We start from the raw sequence: 22,688 nt of genomic DNA, 5'->3' as shown, positions 1-22,688 counted from the left end.
GAATGAGGTTAATTCAAGTTGATTACTTAAAACACAAGAATACAATTCTCTTCTCCGTGTTTTGAGGTTCAGTCATATATGACTAATGGGAAGGATCTAATGCAAATAAAAGAACAAAGTCAACTCTGATCCAAATCAGTGCAGGTATCAGTTACAAAGGAGGTATGTCCTTTGCTACATGCTATTCAATTACCTCGAAAGTCATTTGTGCAGATGTTCATATTGTCATGCTTCATTGATGCAGTTAAGTGGGGATTGAACCTACCTATCCACTTAAAGTTCTGACTCCCTTTATTATTAAAGACCCTACACAGTAAGAATTTTGAATCCTTAATTTGTGCTGATTATACGCTGAGCAACCACAAAGCGTAGCTGTAAAATTTGGGAAGCCAACTCATTATGGATGATCTGATAGTATTTAATGAAGTTCAAATATTACCTGCCAAAGTTCCATACTAATTGCACTATCAAGTTGTACAAGGCGAGTCTCCAGATGCATGGACTGGCTATCTGGATTATTAAGGTTGATTGCTGTGCTTTGATTGTGGTGACGCTGGATCTGTCCCAAGTGTGTACGCAGGTTGTCACATAGTTTGCGGAATTCTGCTTTTCGAGTGTACTGCAAGCAGAACTTAAAAGCTGAAAAAAAAAATTTGATCATATAAAAAGCAATTCCAAAAACAAATTTACAGAACCAAATGCAACAGATTACAAATTTCAGCAATAAGCAGAACAAGATAGTAAACATTAGAATACTGAGTTGCTCGCAGATGAGTATGGGAATAGAGACTCTTGTACATTCAATGGGATTCATCTAATTGTGGAATGTTTCAGATATTCAAGAAAAGACTGAAACATCTCAGTCTAGGTGTTTTTCAAGTAAAATTATTTTGTTATAAATGGAATTAGGTAGAGTAGATAAAACATCAGTCTAAATTCTGCAGATATTGAATTAGACGACATTAAGTATAAAAGAAACATAGCACAAAGATGAGGAGAAACTTGTACCATGTTAGAGCCTGTGGCAAACAATAAAAATTTGCAATTAAAAGCAGAGATGACATCACCGTTAAATATTATTTTCAACAGTTAAGGGAAGGGAGGATCAAAGTCACTAGGAGAAAGAAACATGGGAGGGACGAGCTGCAGTTGGTCATGGCACAGGTTAGTCAGAAAACGAAGGTCAGCGAAGAAACTCTACCTTGTTGTGCAATATCATGATAAAGGCGCTCCACTTTAGAGTTGTTCCGTAATAAATCCAAACATTGTCTGTAGGACTCCCAAAGAAATTTAACCCATGGAGTTAGCAGCAGACGATCTGTACGATCTTGAGTGTCTTCACCACTAACAGCACTAAGCAGCACGCTGAAAATATTCAACATAAAAAAGCTTAAATACATCTTGCCACCCCAGAAGTTTTTGTACAAGAAAATCAGTAACATTTGTATAGAAAGATGGTGAAGTGTAATAGCTTAAAAACTGCAAGTGTAGATTAATACTCAAAAAACCAAATTAACTTGGATTGCAGGAGCAACTATTTTGCACATTTATAAAAAGGTCCAAATCAGGAGCCAAAAATATCCTTTCCAACCAGACTTAACAAGAACTAAATACCTTTAAAGAAGCAGCATGTCAAAACACTGCAAACAATACAAAATACTACAAACAAGCAGTCATTAATGGGACATCAGTTTCAATGCTGTGCATAAATCCTAGCCATTGAGAAATACTGAAGTTTTGTTCCCACCAATGCATGTTTCCACAAGTACTTCCTACAGAAATTAATTACATCAAGTTATCCACTTTAATCATTTAAGTCATTTTCTCAGCAATAGTAGGATATTAGATGCCTGAACTTCAGGAGCAACTTGGTTCTTTTGCTTCAGTTCACTTGGCTTATTCGGATATTATCGCATTCTCAGTATCAACAAATTACATGGTGATCAGTCATCCACCTTCTCACTGATTTAGATTAACTCAGTTTAATACTGGTAGCAAAAGAAAAAGTTCACTTTTCCAAAATTTGCCAATGTTTGTTCAGAATTCTCAACTATGTCAGTGATTGATTTAATTTAAAGGTGGTGGGAGTTTCAACAATTAATTTTTAAATGCTTGAATGGCAGACCAGCCAGTTACTTAAAAATGATTTTTAAAAAAAAACATAACCTTTTGTACAAGAAAGCAAAGATTTAAAAAAAAAATTCCCAGTTGTGAGCAGCATTCTTTTCCCTCATGCACTAATTAAATCAGCTTGAAAACACTAGCTAGCCCCATTAGTAGTAAAGATGTTTCCAGTACAGAACAAAAGCACCATATAACTTATCACACCGCCATCTTATATGATCTGAAATGCACTTCAAGTGATGGTGTAGGTAAACTCTATTATGACTCTCAAAAGGAATTTGTGGAAGTAGTTGGAGTTAAAATATCAGGGTTAGGGGAAAGTGCTGAGACAACGAGACAGAAATTCAGGTGCACAGGTCCTTGAAAATGAAGTTGCAGGTAGGGTAGTGAAGAACACATTTGGCATGTTTGTCTTAATTGGTTAAACACAATGCAGCAGTTGGGACAGCATGTTGTGGCTTTAAAAGGGCATTGGTGGGACCACTTAGAATACTGCATTCAATTTTGGTCTCCTTGCTACAGGAAGAATGATGTTAAACTTGGGAGGGTACAGAAGATTTTCAAGAATGTTGCCAGGACTAGAGGGTTGAGTTATAGGAAAAGGCTGAATAGGTTAGGTCTTTTTCACCCTGGAACTGAGGCAGCGGGGTAACCTTACAGAAAAGTGTACAAGCTCATGAGGGCATGGATAGGTTGAATAGCCAAGATCTTTTTCGGGGGTGGGGGCATCCAAAACTAGAGCCATGGGTTTAAGGTGAGGAGGAAAAGATTTAAAAAGAGACCTGAAGAGTCACTTTTGCACAGAGGGTGGTGCATGTATGGAACAAGCTGCCAATGGATGTAGTGGTGATGGGTACAATTACAACACTTAAAAGGCATCATCTGGATGGATATATGAATAAGGAGGGTTTACAGGGTATGAGCCAAATTTGACTAGCTCATTTTCAATTTTTGAGAAGATTTGTAGCTCATGTTGAAGTTCAGCTTGCTGAGCTGGCAGGTTTGTTCTCAGATGTTGCGTCACCATGCTTGGGAACATCAGTGAGCCTCCAGTGAAGCGATGGTGTCCTGTCTCACTATTTATGTGCCTTGGTCTCTTCAGTGGGGGATATCATTTCCAGTTCTTTTGCTCAGTTTATTAAACAGGGTCCAAATTGGTGCATTTCTTTTGGTGTGCTCCGGTTTGAATGCCAGACCTCTAGGAAGTCCCATGCCTGTCCTAGGATAGATGTGTTGTCCCAGTTGAAGTGGTATCCTCCTTTGTCTGTATGTAAGGATAGCAGTGATAGAAGGTTATGTCTTTTGGTGGCTAGTTTCCTGCCTGTCTCTCCGATGCAGCATTTGTTACAGTCCTTGCAGGGTATTTTGTAAATGACATTTGTTTTGCTGGTTGTTGGTACAGAGTCCTTTCGGTTCATCAGTAGCTGTTTCAGTGTGTTAAGTAGGTTTGTGGACTACCACGATGCTCAAGGGGTCACAGTAGTCTGGTAGTCATCTCCAAGATGTCTTTGATGCATGGTAGTGTGGCTAGAGTTTCTGGGTACGATGTGTCTACTTGTTTTGGTTTGTTGTTTAAGAATCGGCAGATTGTGCTTATCAGGTATCCATTCTTCTTGAATACGCTGTACAGGTATTTTTATTCTGCTGCATGCAGTTCCTGGGTGCTGCAGTGTGTTGTGGCTCATTTAAATAATGCCTTGGTGCAGCTGCATTTGTGGATGTTCGCATGATTGCTCCTGGTAGTTAAGTATCTGGTCAGTGTGTTGCTTTCCTGGAGATGCTGGTCTGCAGTTCTCCATTAACTATTCCATTTTGTGATCGAACGCAAACTTTGGTCTGCTACATAGATAACACCTTTGTCATCACAAAAGAGAACAAATTAGAGGAAACCTACATCATCAACAACATTCTTACTGGCATAAATTTCATAAGAGAATGGACTCCCTTTCCTAGATATCACAGTGGAAGGAACAGTTAATGGACAACTGCAGAGCTGCGTCTACAGGACAGCAACACACACACAGACCAGATACTTAGCTAAAGAAGCAATCATCCCAACATTCAAAAATGGAGCTGCATCAGGACATTTAAATGGACCACAATACACTGCAGTGCTGAGTAACTACGAGCAGTAGAACAAAAAGTACCTATACACAGTGTATTCAAGAAGAAGAACAGGTACCCGATAAATACATCCACCAATGCTTAAACAAAGCCAAACAAATAAACACAACACGCCCAGAAAATCTAGCCACACAACCATACAAAGACGTCTCAGAGATGACTATCAGACTACGGTGACCCCTTGGAATCGTGGTAGCCCACAAACCTACCAACACACTGAAAGAGCTACCTGATGAACCTGGAGGATCCCATACCAACAACCAGCAAAACGAATGCCATTTACAAAATACCCTGCAAGGACTGTAACAAACACAACATCATAGAGTCATAGAGATGTACAGCATGAAAACAGGCCCTTCAGTCCAACCCGTCCATGCCGACCAGATATCTCAACCCAATCTAGTCCCACCTGCCAGCACCCGGCCCTTACCCCTCCAAACCCTTCCTATTCATATACCCATCCAAATGCCTCTTAAATGTTGCAGTTGTATGAGCCTCCACCACATCCTCTGGCAGCTCATTCCATACAGGTACCACCTCTGTGTGAAAATATTGCCCCTTAGGTATCTTTTATATCTTTCCCCTCTCATTCTGAACTTATGCCCTCTAGTTTGGGACTCCCCGACCCCAGGGAAAAGACTTTGTCTATTAATCCTTTCCATGCCACTCAATTGTGTAAACATCTTTAAAGGTTCACCCCACAGCCTCCAACGCTCCAGGGAAAACAGCCCCAGCTTGTCCAGCCTCTCCAGATAGCTCAAATCCTCCAATCCTTGTAAATAGTTTCTGAACCCTTTCAAGTTTCACAACATCTTTCCAATAGGAAGGAGATCAGAATTGCATGCAATATTCCAACAGTAGCCTAACCAATGTCCTGTACAGCCGCAACATGACCTCCCAACTCCTGTACTCCATACTCTGACCAATAAAGAAAAGCATACCAAATGCCGCCTTCACTATCCTATCTACCTGCGACTCCACTTTCAAGGAGCTATGAAACTGCACTCCAAGGTCTCTGTTCAGCAACACTCCTTAGGACCTTATCATTAAGTGTATAAGTCTTGTTAAGATATGTTTTCCCAAAATGCAGCACCTCGCATTTATCTGAATTAAACTCCATCTGCCACTTCTTAGCCCATTGGCCCATCTGATCAAGATCCCGTCGTAATCTGAGGTAACCCTCTTCGCTGTCCACTACACCTCCAATTTTGGTGTCATCTGCAAACTTATTAACTGTACCTCTTATGCTCGCATCCAAATCATTTATGTAAATGACAAAAAGTAGAGGACCCAGCAATGATCCTTGTGGCACTCCACTGGTCACAGGCCTCCAGTCTGATAAACAACCCTCCATCACCACGGTCTACCTTTGAGCCAGTTCTGTATCCAAATGGCTAGTTCTCCCTGTAGTCCATGAGATCTAACCTTGCTAATCAGTGTCCCATGAGGAATCTTGTTGAACACCTTACTGAAGTCCATATAGATCACATCTACTGCACACCTACATCAGAGAGAGAGGCAGAAAACTAACCACCAGGATACACGAACACTAACTAGCCAAAGGACATGACCTACTATCACTAGTATCCTTACAAACAGACGAAGAAGGATACCTTCGACTGGGACAACACATCCATCCTAGGACAGGCTGAACAGAGATACGTATGGGAATTCCTAGAGGCCTGGCATTCAAACCAGAACTCCTCCAATAAACACCAGATTTGGACCCCATTTACCAACCTTTGAGCAAAAGAACCGGAAATGATATCACACCTTAAGAGCCCGAGACACAAATAGAAAGCGGGACAGAACACCAGTGCTTCACTGAAATCTCACTAACATTACATAGCACAGTGACGAAACATCTGAAAACAAATGTGCCAGTTCAGCGAGCAAACTTACAACCAGGACACTGTCAGATTGGGATGCCCGGTCAGCACAGAGGAGTTTTACCAAAGGGTCTGTTTTCATTCTATATGACTTTGGAGCAAGGCTATCCAAATTCCTCTTGCAGAAAGCTGACAAAATGTGCTATCCATTCCATAACACATACTTTTGATTGAATAAAAAAAAAACGTGTGGCTTTATGCTTTCATAGGATGTGGGCATCACTGACTAGGCCAACATGCATTGCCCATCCTCAAATGCCCAGAGGGTAGTTAAGAGTCACATTGTTCTGGGTCTGGAGTCACATGTAGGTCAGGCCAGGTAAAGATAGCGGTTTCCCTCTCTAAAGGACATCAGAGAGGTTTTCCCAACAATCTTCAATGTCATTAGACTCTTAATCACAGGATATTTTTATTGAACTCAAATTCCACCATTTGCCATGGCAGGATTTGAACGTGGGTCTCAACACAATACCTGGATCTTTGAATTAGCAGTCCATAATACCACCACTAGGCCATTGACTTCCCCCTTAAAAATCAATCTAATTCTGTCAACAGAAATTCATGACAGCAATTAACTGGCCAGCTTCCATCAGGTCAGACACTGTACACAGAAGATCATACCTGTAAGAAAAGTATGGTAAAACAACCATGCACCAAAACTACACAGCTGTGTAAACACAGCTCCAGTTTTTAAATAAATTACTCTGAATTTCCTGTATCATTTAATGCACATTGCCGTATTCTGTTGGTAGGTTAGTCTGATTTATGACTTTAGGTAAAATCAGAGCTTCAGGCTATTCACTGTTACCAACGAAGGAACTTCAGTGCAGAGTACTGATGTTACACATTCTTTCATGTCTGCTTGGAGACTACCAAACAAGAGCATGCAAGTGACCAGCATGTTAAAAAACTTTTCATATCCCACAATTTGAAAGAGCTCAGAACGATAAAACTGCCAGCTTGAAATCAAAGACAATACCATTTTCTGGCCTTAAAAGCAAAACCACTTAAACAAAGCACTACCACTGTAGAATAATCAATCTAAACTCCTATCAATCATTTATCACAAATTTATTTTCAGTCATTTCAGAGGTCAGCACACAAAATCACAAAAGTCAATTCTTTTGGACTCCAGATGCACAAGACACAAACCAAAACTCGTGACAGCTTACCTCTCTGGAGTTTGAATATTGTCCAAGTCTTCAATATCAAGTACCATCTGTTGAGACTCTCCTTTAGCAGCTTCAGTTTTTTCCTCCGCTAACTTCAGATAAGCTCTAACCACATCCTCCAAGGACTTGATATTTACCTGTAAAATGCAAAAAAAAGAAAAAAAAACACAAGGTATGCCAGCAGAATCAAAGCCAAACTCTTGCCTAACAAAACTGGCCAATTTGGAAATAACCAGTGTCACAATTAAGGATTTAAGTATCCATGAAACTGTTGAGGTATAGAATTGATTCCAAAATGTTGCTTTAATGCATCAAGCACTCACACATATAAAAAGTGGTAAAAGCAGTTGCCATATTACCATGACCTGTGGATGTAACTGCTTGCCAGCTTACTACCGTAACGAATATCACATCCATTTTGTTGGTGACACACTGGATGGTGGCTGGCAGGGAGTGTAGAAGTCTAACCCTTTTTGACAGCAAACAGCAAAACACAAACAAAAAAAACCCTAAACAGATACAGAGATCAGGCTAATCTGCAAAAACAGTATTAGCCAAAATGAAAAATGTCTGTGGCAATATGCCAGTGAAATGAAGTACAGGAGAGAATTGTCAAAATTTCTTCAAATCAAGGCAGACAGATAATCTAGCATGAAGTGCATCATTATGGTTTTTGTACAAAATAAGTCAAATTGTGCTGTCTGAATCGAGTAGTCCTATCATAACTGCAATTTAGCACGCTTGGGAGATAGAAGTATATACACATGTAAATGGTTATCGTACAGGACCCATAAATAATTACATAAAATGTTGAGTGGATAACAGTCAGTCGGAGCCAAACACCTCTTAGGAGGAGCCACTGAAGCAAAATTGGAAGCAACAACTATTTTTGAATTTCAATAGGTAGAAGAGTAGATAGATAACAGGCTGACATTTTGTTGAAAAATAATCCATCCATTCCAGGATTAAGGTCGAAACACTTAAGTGACCAAGTTAAATGACTTTCAATTAAATATTTACTGCCAGATCCTGGGACAATGAATCTCAAAGGAGTCCAGAAAGTCTGGGTGAGGTCATTATGAATTCCATGCTTTTAAAATGTAGCTTTTTATTTTGGTGCAGGTCAAAGAAAAATAAAAAGGAGAAACTGGAGTAAAAGCTTTATTTCCACATCCTACTCAACTATAGATCAAATTAGACATCATTCAACCTTCTTGCCTTGTATAACCCAGATTTCTGTTTACAGAGACGGATTTATATGTTTTCAATATTTATTGTAAGTTAGAGTTTGAGATCTAGTAATGATGTTTCTGCATCTCCAAAGTTAATTATTAACTTGCAAGTATTTCTGTAGCTATGGTGACTTTTTTTAAAAAGTGTTACAGCCCTACCTTTAAAATTAAAAGGTTTTTACATATACTAGTCATAAAACACTACTAAACAAAGTAAATAAAACTCTACTTTGCAAAGTCATGAGCTTAACAGAAACACCTTTCGCTTAGAGATCTTTTGTTGCTGGCAACATCCTTGGATGAATAAGGCTATAAAGACCGGTGGTCCTGAAGAGGGAAGAATATAGCAAAACTAGATGACCTTAGAATAAAGGCTGTGTTAGCCCCAGTCTAGACTTGCTGGTATAAAACCCTGAAGGAGGTTACTTAAACGCCAAGAAGGTTTAAAATCAGATGCACAGTAGCTCCAGAAAACCGCTGTCTGCGGTCTCAGACTAAAAATTAAAGGTACAGGTGACTTAAACCTATTGAGATGGGGACACCTTTGACAGTATCGTACAAAGTAGTGTTTCTGGGTACAATACAAAAGCTGCTGTTTTTCTTTTAGTAAAAAAAATTATACATTGTATAAGTTGAAGTTTATAAAAGATGGTTTGATTTATTCTATTTTATTTTGCATTAAACAGTTTTATTCTTTAGGCAACATCTGCAGTATTGCATACGTGTATTTCAACAAGAGACCATTTAAAACCAAAACAAAAATCAAAACTCAATATATCAAGCCATGTTTGAATCTGGCTTATCTAGACATATTTATTTTTTAAAAATTGGTTGAGGTCATAACATCAGTTTCAGCCCATTACTTGAACTATTGGAAAAGTAACTCTCTTCTGGATTGGCATTTACCTCATCCCACTGCCACTAAAACTTGCACCATGACTCAAGCTTGATTTGTCAAAAACTCTGCTGTTCAATCTTCTGCATTTTAATTAGTATAAACAAACTTATGGAAAAGCACTTCACAAACGTATTCTTTTCACATTTCACTCCTATCCTTAAACTATCCCACTGGTTCCTTCATTGCGTTGCTCACCCGACCTCAAACTTGCTATCATCCTCCAATCTAGTTCATGTGCTCTCCTCTTGCCTCTAAACTTGCGTCCATCACACCCTAAAAAGACCTCTTTTTAGCCTTGCCTCTTTTCATGCAATCTATTTCAATTTACTTCTCTTAATTCCTATTCCATTTTTTTCTGTGGGATACTTGCACATTGAACAGATGTTGGCTGAGTGTTATGTCCCTGTTCATATGCTGTCTTTCTACTGCTGTATTTTCAAAAAATGCAAAAAAAATGCACAAGGACAAGTGAGAAATAGAAAAATATGCACATTAAAAACAATGGTAAAATCATTAAGATTTTGGATTCTATTTGAATACTATTTGAACAATAACTGGCCACTAAAAATGTTATTTGCAAATTTCCAATTGGCCAACTTCAGAAACATAAAACTTAGAAGAAACTAGATTATTAATTTCCATGCCATGAACTTTTTCAATCTGTGTACATAGCATTCCACAAGTTCAACTTACCTGCTGGCAGATATTCTTGTATTGATACAATCCTTCCTTTGCTAAGTGGCTCTTGCGAAGATCCACACACAGCTCCAGGTATTTGAGCATGATCGGCTCGTGTATTTTCTGCCATGTTCGATGTTTTTTGCTTTTAATAACATCATACAACACATCAAGAGCAGGTTGTTTTTTGCCAACTTCCAAGAATTCTGCAATTAAATAGTAGTGTTTATATTAAGGATCCACAGATCACAAATTTGTAATAAAACATTCACCAAATTTTAAACAAGGCAGTGTAACCAAGAAGTCAAGACTGACAACAGAACTTTTCCACTTGACTTACTGAATACAACATTTGTGGACGACTTTGGTTATCAAGCTTATAAATGTTATTCAATTAGGAAAGCTAATTCTAACAAAAAAAGATCAACATTTTCTCAAGCAGGTCAGAAGTATTGAATTGAATTTATTGTCACTTATACCGAGACAGTGAAAAAGCTTTGTCTTGCTAGCAATACAGGCAAATCAAATAGTTAAGTAGCCTAGAAAGTAAATAATAGATAAAGGCGAATGTTAAGAGTTTGAGAGTCCATTCAGTATTCTAATAAATCGGGCATAAACTGTTTCGAAACCGGCTGGTGCGTGTGTTCAGGCTTCTGTACCTTCGCCCTGATGGTTTCCTTGACAGCGGGCCTGGTAGATGGATTCTAAAGGTAGGAGGTTGGTCTTTGAGATTGTCCGGGCAGAGTTCACTACTCTCTGTAACCGTCTCCGATCTTGAATGGTATAGTTGCCATACCAGGTAGTGATCCATCCAGACATAATGCTCTTGATGGCGCACCTATAAGTGTTGGCAAGGATATTCGCCGTCATGCCAAATTTCCTCAGCTGCCTGAGGAAGAATGGCCTTTGTAACCAGCGCATCCACACGAAGAGTCCAAGAAAGCTTGTTGCGGATTACCACTTCCAGGAGCTTGACATTCTCCACTCGTTCCACTTCGCTGTTAACATGTTAGGGGGGTATGAGTGACATCCTGCCGAAAGTCAATAATGAGTTCCTTGGTTTTGCCGGCATTGAGAGCAAGTTGATCTGTGCACAATTTTTCCAGGTCTTCCACCTCCTGTCTGTAGTCTGTTTCATCGCCATCTGAGATTGGACTGACTATGGTGGCATCAGTGAACTTGTAAATGGAATTAGTCTGGTATTTGCTGAGGCAGTCATGGTATACAGTGAGTACAGTAGGGGACTGAGTACGCACCCCTGGTGGGCAGCATTGTTGAGCATTAGTGACGATGAAATATTGTCCCCAATCTTCAATGATTGTGGCCTGTGGCTCAGGAGACTGAGGATCCAATTGCAGAGATGGGGCTTAGTCCGAGATCACCAAGTTTAGTAACCAGACTCAAGGGGATAATAGTGTTAAAGGCTGAACTGTAGTCAATGAGTAGGATTCTTACGTAGCTGTTCTTGGTGTCAAGATGTTCTAGGGAGGAACGAAGTGCAGGTGATATGGCATCTGATGTGGATCTGTTGGTCCAATAGGTCATGAGTAGTGGGGAGGCTGGAGTTGATTGATGCCATGACCAGCTTTTCAAAGCACTTCATGACCAAAGTTAGGCCCCTGGGCGGTAGTCAAGGAGACAGGCTGCATGAGCCTTCGCCATCTGGTTCCAATGCAAATCTCAGTAAATTGTGAGAATTGCTCGCAACATAATCAAACTCTAGATATAGAAATGAGGCCAGGGTATTTCTATGAAATACACTGCTCCCATTATCATGGTCACAAAAGTAGCATCAAGGAGCCCTTAGGACTCCAATTTACTTTAGAATAAGTGGAAAACTTGCCACTGCTTGGTACAAAGAACACTGATTGTTGTGGAATGGAGGTCCAACTGAAAGATTTGAACAAATAGGAGCAGAATTAAAAAGAAACTCCAAGGCAATAATCTCAGGCGTACTACCGAACCATAAGCAAACTGGCAGAGTAAATGATGTTCCGTTTATGGGGCAGTAGCACTGGTACCATGGTAGACAAGGTTCCAGTGGGGCAGGGTATGTGTGTGTGCGTGCTCGCATGCACGCGTGGCAGGTCTATTCAACTATCTCAATGGAGAAGGACCCTTACAAACCAAAAGGTGGATAAATCTCCAGGTGGTGATCAAGTTTATCATAGGACAATGTGGGAAGCTAGGGAAGACAGTGCAGGGGTCCTAGCAGAGATATTTGTGTCATCTACACCCACAGTTGAGATACCGGATGACTAGAGGATGGCTGATGTGCTTTTATTTAAGAAAGGCTGCAAAAACAGAAAAAAGCAGGGAAATAATAGACATTAGAGTCTGACATCAGTGGTGGTTAAGTTGTTGGAGGGGATTCTTACAGATAGGATTTACCTGCATTTATCTGGTTTGATAGCAAGAGTGTGGAAGAGGGGTGTTGTTTTTTAGATGGGAGGCCTGTGACCAATTGTGTTCCGCAGAGATTGTTGCTGGGTCCATTTTTGTCTGTCATTTATATAAATGGCTTGGAGGAGAATTTGGGAGGCATGTTTATTAAGTTTGTGGATGACACCATTATTGGTGGTATAGTCAAAAGTGAAAGTTATTAGAGATTACAAAGGAATCTTGATCAATTGGGTCAAGTGGGCTGAGGAGTGACAGATGAAGTTTAATTTACGTAAATGTAAGGTATTGCATTTGGTAAAAGGGCAGAATTTATACAATTAGTTGCAGGGCTGGGTAGTGTTGCTGAAAAGAGACCATGGGGTTCAGGTACATAATTCTTTGAAAGTTGCATCACAGGGAGACAGGGTGGTTAATAAAGTGTTTAGCATGCTTACTTTCATTGCTCAGACCACTGCGTAAGGGAGTTGGATCATTTTGATGTTACACAGGATGTTAGCGAACCCACTTTTGGAGTACCCTATATTGGCTGCCCTGCTATGGAAAGGATATTATTAAAATTGGAGAAGGTTCAGAAAAGCTTTACCAGAATGTTGCTGGATGGAGAGAGTTATAAGGACAGGCTAAGACTTTTTTCCCCTGAAGCATAGAAGGCTGAGTGACCTTAGAGGTTTATAAAATCTTGAGGGGCATCGAAAAGGTGAATATTAAAAAGGTCTTTTCCCTAGAGTGGAGGAGTTCAAAACTTGGAGTGTATTAAGGTAAGTGAAAGATTTAAAAAGCAATTCGAGGAGCAACGTTTTCCACACAGGTGGTTCACACATGGAATGAACTGCCAGATGAAGTAAATGCAGGTACAGATACAACATTTGAAAGACATTTGGATAGGTATATGAATGGGAAAGGTTGAGTGATATGGGCCACTTACAGACAAGTGGGACTAATGTAGAAACTTGGTCGGCAAGGACTAGTTGGACTAATTGTTTCATACTGTATGACTGAGGAGAGGTTGAGTCGGTAGAGCCTGCTCTCATCGGAATATAGAAGAATGACAGGCAGCCTTTTTGAAACATAAAAAATTCTTAGGGATTCTTACCCTTCAGTGTAGATGCGCAAATGTTGTTTCTCCTAATGGGACAGTCCAAGGCCGGAGTGCATAATCTCAAAGCAATGGGTCACCCATTTAAAATAGAGAGATTAAGGAATTTCTTCTCTCCGATATTGAATTTGTGGAATTCCTTACTGCAAGTAGCTGCTGAGGTTGGGTTGTTCAGTACATTCAGGACAATTTTTTAATAAGGCAAATCAAGAGTTATGGGGAAAAACAGCAGGAGAGTGAGGTTGAAGATTATTAAATCAGCTCATGATCTCACTGTACAGTGGAGCAAACTTGATGGGCCAAACATCCTACTTCTGCTCGCAGTTACAGGAAGGGAAAGACTGGTTTGAATATCAATCATCTCAGTTTCAGAACATCAGTACAGGAGTTCCTTGGGATACTGCCCTCAGCCTGACCATCTTAAGATGGTTAATTTCATCAGTGCATAGTGTATACCATTTACAAAGATGCACTACATTAATCATAGAGCCTCAAAAGTACTGTACTACCAATCATCTGTGCAACCTAGAAGGACAATTGCAGCAGATGCTTGCTAACTCCAATTGCAAGCTTACCTCCTAACCACACACCAGACTTGGAACTATCACTGGGTTAAAAAAAAATTCTGAAACTCCCCTAACAGTAGTGTGGCAGCACCTCCATTGAGGGACTACAACAATTCTCAAAGGTGTCTCATCACAAACTTCTCCAAAGCATAAAGCTGACGTGGTTAACAACACCCATATCCCATGAAATAAAGGAGACATCCATGCCTCTTAAAAGGGAACCCATAATGGACACGTCACAGGCTTTTTGCAATCAGATATCCCGATAGCCACACTTTCCTCATTGGGATCTTGCCCAGAGATCTGCTCGGTTCAAATTTCACCAACCTCCATATTCTATTCATTAAGAGCTACCTATTTTGACTCTGCCAGTAGATCCATCAGCAGCCCTCTCCATAGTCCATTCACCCATGAACAAGTTTATAATTGTGTAGGGTCACAATAGCATTGTGGTAATGTCACTGGACTAACAACCTAGTCTGTCCAGGCTAACGATGTGGGGATGCAGATTAAAATCTCACTAAAGGAGTTTAAATTCAATTAATAAATCTGAATTTAAGTCTCACTAATTGTGACTATGAAGCCATTGTTGACGCATTTTTACAGCAAAGTCCTTTAGGAAAGGAAATAACTGTCCTAACCTGACCTGGTTCACAGGTATCTCAAGAACAGCAGCAGCAGCAGCAATGTGGCTGACTCTCAATGTGACCTCAGAAGTGGTTTCACAAGCTGCTCAATTCAAAGTCAATTAGGGATGTGCAACAAATGCTAATCTTTCCAATGATACTCAAATCCTAACAAAGCATGTTGAAACTTCTCTTCAGAGGCCACTCCTTCAGCCATTAAATACAAGTCAGCTTTGATTACTTTCTTGAACTCATCCACCATCTCCCCATTTCCTGCCATCGGAGCACAAATGTGTCAGTCTCCCAATACTATAACAGAGACATCAAGCACCATCCTGCTCTCAAAACTACTCACTACTACAGACTTATAGCAAAGATAGTCTCCTGCTACATCCTGTTTTTATTTCCATCAATAAAAACCAGTCCCTTCAAATCTTGATTCTTGACTTGCTCACTCATTTCTATCATGGAACTGATGAATTTTTATCAGAATTAACAGCTTCCACTCAATCAGCTTTGCTACGCTATGCTTCCTACTCCCCCAGGAAAGCACCTGTCCCTTCACATAACTCTGAACATGGATCACTCTCTCACACCATTCGCATGCCCACTTACTGCAGGGTGTATACCTCTTTTTCTATTGATCCCATTCTTAATATTCCCTCTATACAATGTGCAACTAACTTCTCAATTACTGATACACTTCCTCTGAACACTACCATTGTTACCCATTTAAAATTTCTACAACATTACAGCATTTAACTGACTGAATGGATATGACCGATTTATCCTTCTTGCATCACCTCTCCACCACTGGCCTGTTCAACAGGATTGCCCCTGCTTAGAACACCAAATTCCCTTTGAAGTCCCTTTTCCTTCAAGATGCTTCTTAGTATGCACCTCTTCAAACCAGCTTTCAGTCACATTCTTTGATTTAGTGTTAAGTGTTCCATATGCTTCTGAAGCATATGGAACGCTTTTGTTCAAGGGAAGATGGCAAAGATCTTATTTTAAATGTCATTTCAACATATCCAAAATCCAGTCATGGGTGTAGCTGAACAGTGTAAAAGCTAACTGTAAAAGGCAAACTTATCAGCACACTAGGCATCTCAAGTGAGTGCCAAGATACAGTGGAAATGAAAAGTGAGCAATTTCTCAAAAGAACACTTCCAGCTGTTACAAAAAAAATTTATAGTGACAGAATGATACACACATCAACATACATAAATCAAGCCAATAATTGACTCAGGGTTTTGTTTTTAATGTGATACAAGTATATTATATATGACCTAAATAAGAAATGTCTTTTTGGAAAGTTCATGAGATCATCAGCAGAGCACTGGATTGTGCTTACCAATGATGTAAAAGCAATGACTGCAGATGCTGGAAACCAGATTCTGGATTAGTGATGCTGGAAGAGCACAGCAGTTCAGGCAGCATCCAAGGAGCTTCAAAATCGACGTTTTGGGAATAAAGGCATGATGAAATGCATGATCGCAGCATGCTGATACTCAGACCAATGTTTACTTGGACAAGGAAAGAGAGACTGACAGTGATAGCCCATATATGACTGGTTATATCCCCCCCCGCCTCCCCTCTGTGCAATGCAGTGTATCACTTGGAGCTGGTGTACTTGGTCACCTTCTCTGTCCCTGTTGACACTTCTTGACCAGTGCCACTGGCAGCAGTAGACATGGTAGTCTGGATCTCTCAGAAGCTGATGGTGCCACACTTGTTGTAATAGGCCAGGTGTAAAGAGTCCCCTATGATGCACTCGAAAATATCATTGATGAACAAGTTCATCATGCTCATGGCCTTTGAGATGTCAAGAGTCAGGGTGAACCTGCTTCACTTTGTAGATGTACACAAAGTAACTTTCCTGGACTTAGTTCTCCTCTTGCTGCACTTCATGGTTTTCTTAGCAACCTTCTTTGCAACTTGCCCTTCTTTTCCTCAACAATGGTGACAGTCAACTTCTGAATTGGATTGATTAGCGAGAAGGCAAAGGAAAATCCAAAGGAATTAAAATTGTATAGATCATTATGTGGACCAAAGATAACAGTCAAAAGGACTGCAAGTTAAATAAAGTCAGTGTGAGACTAACAATTGTCTATTTCATTTGTTAGCAGGAATTCCAAAACGAAGCATTCAGCACAATTCAAACATACTTCAACTATGAAAAGTGATATTTTTCCAAATTTTTAAATCTATATTGTTAGGCTACAGAGCACCGCAAGACTTTGGCAAAACTTCTTCTGACAGAGTCCTTGGGGACAGGAGGACACATTTTCACTCATGTTCGATTGGTCTTATCAGCTATATTTCAGAACCTATATGCAACCTGCAGTCATTGTCACTCATGGCAAATGCTGCTTAAATACTTTTCAGAAGTTTGTTCACTCCTTCAAAATGTCTTGGCTTACCTCTGCATGTTCACAATGTGTTTGGTGTCTTCCTGAATAAACCTTTTCCATTTTGGTCAGTGACAAGCTCGAGTCTTCTACAATTCAGCCAGCATGTTTGATTTCAAGACAATCACCAAAACATATCCAGTCCTCAGACAGAGTTCCAAGTAAAGGATCAGAGCTCTGAGATTAAGCATTTAAGCAATGTCCCACCCAGTGGAGCATCTCAATTCCTGGACAAGTTGCTTGAGGTGTTGCTTATTGGGTCTTTTTTGACATAGGATTTGAAGCATCTTGTCACGGTGGTGTGTCTCCAAAGTTTTCAAGTGTCAGCTTCAATTCACCAAAAATCTCCATCATGCATATTAACACAAAAGTCACTGCAATCCATTAAACAAGACTGTTTGTTTTTTATAAGAAGGAACAGCATCAGCCACTGTAAATAGATGTTATCACCTTCACTGAAGCCTCAGACTCAACTATGATAGCTGATCAAGTTGTCTCAAATTTGACTGGCCTCAGGTCTGGCTGGAATCCTCTGCCTACACTGTGCAGACATGCAAAATGTGATTCTCACTAATACAACCAGAGAACCAGATCAATAAAAATTTGGATCAAACAAGGCTGTGTCACTGAACCAACTGAAAAGATTTCCTCCTTTGGTATACAAGCACCAATATTCCTTTACCTCTAGGATTGTGTATATACTAACACCGAATCCGTTTATTTTGCTTCAGGTAAGTAAATACAGTATCCAAATTTGTCCCTTAGATCTAAAATAGATGATGTCACATCTCCATATTGAATACCGTCTACAATAATTTTGACCTGTTAATCTACAGCATGTCATAATTTCCCCACTGTCAAACAGCTTATTGTGCCCTCCCAATATGCAAACTCCAAACTGTATGTTGAATAATATAGAAAAAATAAAGGGCCACTCAGCCTCAATAGTCCATGCTGGTGATTATGTTCCACAAATATTTCCACACATCTGACCTACAATACTGTAAACTTTCAAACCATATTAAAGTTTTCTCTCATGTACTTTTTTAGCATTCTTCAGAAAGCAGCCATGCTATTCATTAGCCTCAGCCAGTTTTTGTTGTGCCAACATCAACATTCTAATCACCCAAGACAAGAAATCCCTGATACCTTACAAGGTTACCTTTAGTTACATCTTCTTTTTATGGAACCCCCTTTGCAGAATCTCAGAGCAAATGCTTTCTGAAAGTTAAAACTACTAAAATCTTTTTTAAAAAAATATTTCCATAAGACATAGGCACTGGTCAAGCCACCATGGTGGTGAGTTGCCTTTTTGATCTGCTAAAGTTTATATACTGTAGGTAGACCCATAATGTCATTAGGGTTAGAATTACAGGATTTTGATGCAGAAGTGAACAGCAGGATAGCAAGTACCTTGAAGGGGAAATTGCACATATACAAGCAGCAAGTCAGACAAGACTTCTCAATGTGATTTGTATTGATCAGATTAAACAAGTTCATTCACAGACATGAGAGCTCAGAAACTTCACTTGTACTGATGCTAAACTAAGTATTTTTTCTGATATCATCCCCTCCCCACAAGCCCCAATAACTTGTATTACTTTTAACATTTCCTGTCACATATCATGCAAAACTTCCCTTCTTACTGGTTTCATACACTTCCTAATGACCTAGATATCCTTATGGTAATTTTAAAAAAATATAAACCTTAAAATTTCCAATTTCCTTGGCAAGACCCACTGTAAAATATAGTTTCAAACTAAACCACATTACACACCCCAGATATCACACCCAACTCCCAGTTAATATATCAATGACTAGCTTATCTCTAACAAAATACCTCCGAGCAAACTAAAGTTAGATAAGACCAGAAGCAGATCAGATAAATCAAACAAAAATTGCCCCAATTAGAAAAAAAATCATTTCGAAAGAAAAGGAAGACCTATTATCATGGCAGTACTCAGAACATTCAATGATGGGATTAATTGAGATCTAAACAACAAAAATAAATACAATCACGATGTTGAAAGAAAGACATTTGGTTTGGTCTGAGGGCCAGTAACAAAAGGGAAGATTAAGATAGCCATGAATCATCACAATGGCTTTCAACCTCGAAACAAAACCAAACATTATATAGTACCAAACATGCAAAAAAGGTAGAGATGTCTTATAATTAGTTTACTGATTCATTAATCAGGACTTAAAACTGCAAATTAAATTTCGATTTAAGATAGGAGAATTTCACTTCCGGGACAATGCACAAATCCAGATGCTTTTCTCGAAGTAAATAAAGGCAAGTGACAAGTGAGCTTGGTTTGCTATATTTTATATAAAAGCGAGTCACTCCTAAGTTGATAAGAGGTCGAGCAACATGTGCATGAGCCACAGGCCTGGTGCAAGGCCGCAGCCTCTCCCTCCTCCAGGCCTGCGCCACCTCAGCCATACGGCCCAGGCCAGATCTCTCGCCACACTAACCCCAGTCGCTCACCATTGGCTCGTTTCAGAGCGTTCTCCGGTCTCTGGAAATATGCCGGCATGGTTTCAGACTCCGCACTCCCTCCCCAACCAGACCCACCACCAGCGGAGCTGCACGGCGCTGAACCGACGGCTTCAAAATGGAGGCCAGCGTCACGTGACACCCACGACACCCACGTGGGCCGCCCGGCGCCCGCCGGCACCTTGCGCAGGCGCACTCCGACACCGCCACGCTCGGCGCATGCGCATTAAGACCCGTTCAGTTGAAGCCAGGAAGTCTCTCAGGCTCCGGAATCGCTATGTCTGTGGACAATTTAAAAACAGTTAGCAGCATAGTGGGGAAAAAAAAGACCTTTCATGACTCCAGAACCCTTGGGTGCGCCAATTTAAGACTAAGATGACGAGGAATTTCACCTCTGAGAGGGTTGTTAGTCTTTAGAACTCCTTGCCTCAGAGAACTGTGAGGGCAGGCTCCTGTATATTTAAGGCCGAGGTAGATATATTATTCAGTCGGGCAATCAAGGGTTACGAAGAAAAGGCAGGATAGGAGTGCGGAATCAGTCATTATTGTATTCAGTGTTGGAGTCGGCTGAAGGGGTCTAATGGCCTACCCTTGTTTCCATTTATTATCTTCATGGTCAATGAAATACTTCTTAAGTTTGATCTTTGTTGTCATGCAGGAATGTGTTCAGCAAGCACCCAAAAACAACAACCAGATAATGACCATAATTTTCTTAAAATATGATGACAACTTGAGAGATGAATATTGACACTGGGTAGAAGTCTTCTGTGCTTCAAAATAATACCATAGGATTGTATATATTTTCCTGTGAGGATATAAACTTTAACATCTCATCCGAACAACAGCAACACTGATATTTCAGCTGGGTACTCAGTTTGTTATGATTTGGAATGGGACTCAACCCTTCTGACTTCAAGCAAGGTGTGACCAACTGAATCGCAGTTGTCATTATAAGCAATTAGTTTGTTAAAAAACTGATCTATCACTGTTGTTTCGAACAAAGTTTGCAGCTAGGATAAACATTGGATTAAAAATCAAGAAAACATTGTACACTAGTTATTGGAATTATCATGTTAAAATTTTGCCTTATAGCCAAAGGGCACTAACTTCACAAAAAAATTATCATGTTTTCATCATCAGCAAATAATAATGTTTCCTGAGATTTCGTGTTGTAGGATTATAAATGTGATTAAACTGCTGGACCCATAACCCAAAGAACTGAATTCAAATGCTGCTATGCTATGTGGGAATTAGAGGTTACTTTTTAAAAATCTGGAAATAAAGGCTGGCACCAATAAAAGTGAATAGATAGTTTGGCATTTACTAATGTCGTTTAAAGTGGGTGAGTGGGGTGCATGTGGTGGACCATCCTTACTTGATTTGATATAATGATGACACTGATCTCACACTGATTCTTAAACTGGTTCTTTTCTTTTGAATGTAGACAAGTTTGGAAAATATTTATTTTCAGTACTACAATAATCTGATATTCTTCAGACAAACAAATTTATTTTCCTTAAATAATTAAAATCTACAACTTCAATTTAAATAGTTTGTATTGATATGTAATTCTTTTGTAAGAATATCATGAAAGAAATTTTCTGTTTGGAATATCTGTTACATTTTTAAAACAAATGTGCTGATTTCAATTAATTTACAAATGGATATTATCAGATTAATTCTGCCTGAGAAAGTGTAGGTCCATGAGACACTATTAGAGCTTTGTCCGGCTTATTCATTATGTCCATGCAGAACAAATCAAAATGTAGGGCATGGCAGTAAAAATATGGGAAATGATGCCATGCCCCAAATCCAATATCCAATCAAAGCAAACCAACTAAGGGGCCTGGAAATAAATTATGACAATAGGTTAGCAACAGATTATAACCCTGACTCCAAAGCACTGGCAGATAATGTGCAGTCACAGGTGTTACACTGAGACTTTGTGAGTAGATGATGGATTGATAATTATATATACTTGGTTTTATATTTATAAAGCTCAAAAAATAAAACTTTTGTTTGATATTTTTCTTCATGGTAGATCCTGGTTGCACTTTAAATTTAAATAGTGACCTTGTGCTTCAGAAGTTTGGAGACCACTGAGCTTAGAATATGTAAACAAAGGGGTATCCGACCAAGCACCAACACATGAACTGTTAATCATTTCATTTATACTTTGTATTGTTAATTAAACAAAAATATATTTGAATATGTAGCAGGCACAAGAAGACAATGAAATTCTGAAGATATCTCAGCTTTCTTTTTATTTGGGAGCCAATGTACAAGACTATTTTATGTTATTACTTTAATATTTTAAAGAACACTTTTTAAACAGCTCATTTTGACAGGGAATCATTGTGGAACACCCTTATCATAATATTCTTGAAGCTGTCACAAACTGACTTTTTTTGGGTGTTGATGGAATGGCTATGCATTTTATGTTAGTGTGGAGGTGATGGCCTAGTGGTATTATTGCTAAACTATTAGTCCAATGACCCTGGTCATGTTCTTGAATGACATGACAAATGGTGAAATTTGAATCCATTAAATATCTGGAATTAGGAGTCTAATGATGACTGAAACCACTGCCAATTGTTGGGAAAACCCCATCTGGTTCACTAATGTCTTTTAGGGAAAGAAATTGTCATCCTTACGTGGTCTGGCCTACCTGTGACTCCAGACCCATACCAATGTGTTTAACATTTAACTGCCCCCGGGCAATTAGGGATGGGGAATAAATGCAGACCTGGTCAGTGTCGCACACAACCTGTGAAGGAATAAAACAAAGTTTATTTACACAATTTCGATTCCAATTTCAATTTCAATTTCGATTCCGAATAGTCTTTTTAAGATTCCTAAAACAGGAAGCAAAGTTCAAAATATCCTGTTGTCATGAAGGCTTCAGTCCTTAAGCATATGCAGTACCATTCTTTGCACGTCTCCGTCCGGCCAGCTCAATCTTTGCACAATCC

At 39.5% G+C, this 22,688-nt stretch overlaps 1 protein-coding gene across 1 annotated transcript in view; it reads right to left on the bottom strand.

Annotated features, from left to right (window-relative positions):
- Positions 1-19,857, bottom strand: part of eif3s10 (eukaryotic translation initiation factor 3, subunit 10 (theta)) — a 42,186-nt gene extending 22,329 nt beyond the window's left edge. Inside the window, exons 1-5 of the mRNA XM_072557322.1 lie at positions 19,708-19,857; positions 10,133-10,323; positions 7,310-7,446; positions 1,202-1,365; positions 440-639 (exon numbers count right to left, since the gene is read on the bottom strand). Of these exons, the coding sequence (XP_072413423.1) occupies positions 440-639; positions 1,202-1,365; positions 7,310-7,446; positions 10,133-10,323; positions 19,708-19,756 (741 nt within the window). The 5' untranslated portion in view covers positions 19,757-19,857. The remainder of the gene's footprint in view (positions 1-439; positions 640-1,201; positions 1,366-7,309; positions 7,447-10,132; positions 10,324-19,707) is intronic.
- Positions 19,858-22,688: the final 2,831 nt, after the last annotated feature.

Source organism: Chiloscyllium punctatum, chromosome 38 (genome assembly GCF_047496795.1).
Source record: "Chiloscyllium punctatum isolate Juve2018m chromosome 38, sChiPun1.3, whole genome shotgun sequence".
Taxonomy (NCBI): Eukaryota; Metazoa; Chordata; class Chondrichthyes; order Orectolobiformes; family Hemiscylliidae; genus Chiloscyllium; species Chiloscyllium punctatum.
Note: the sequence above shows the minus strand (reverse complement) of the source record. Positions and strands in the feature narration are given on the sequence as shown.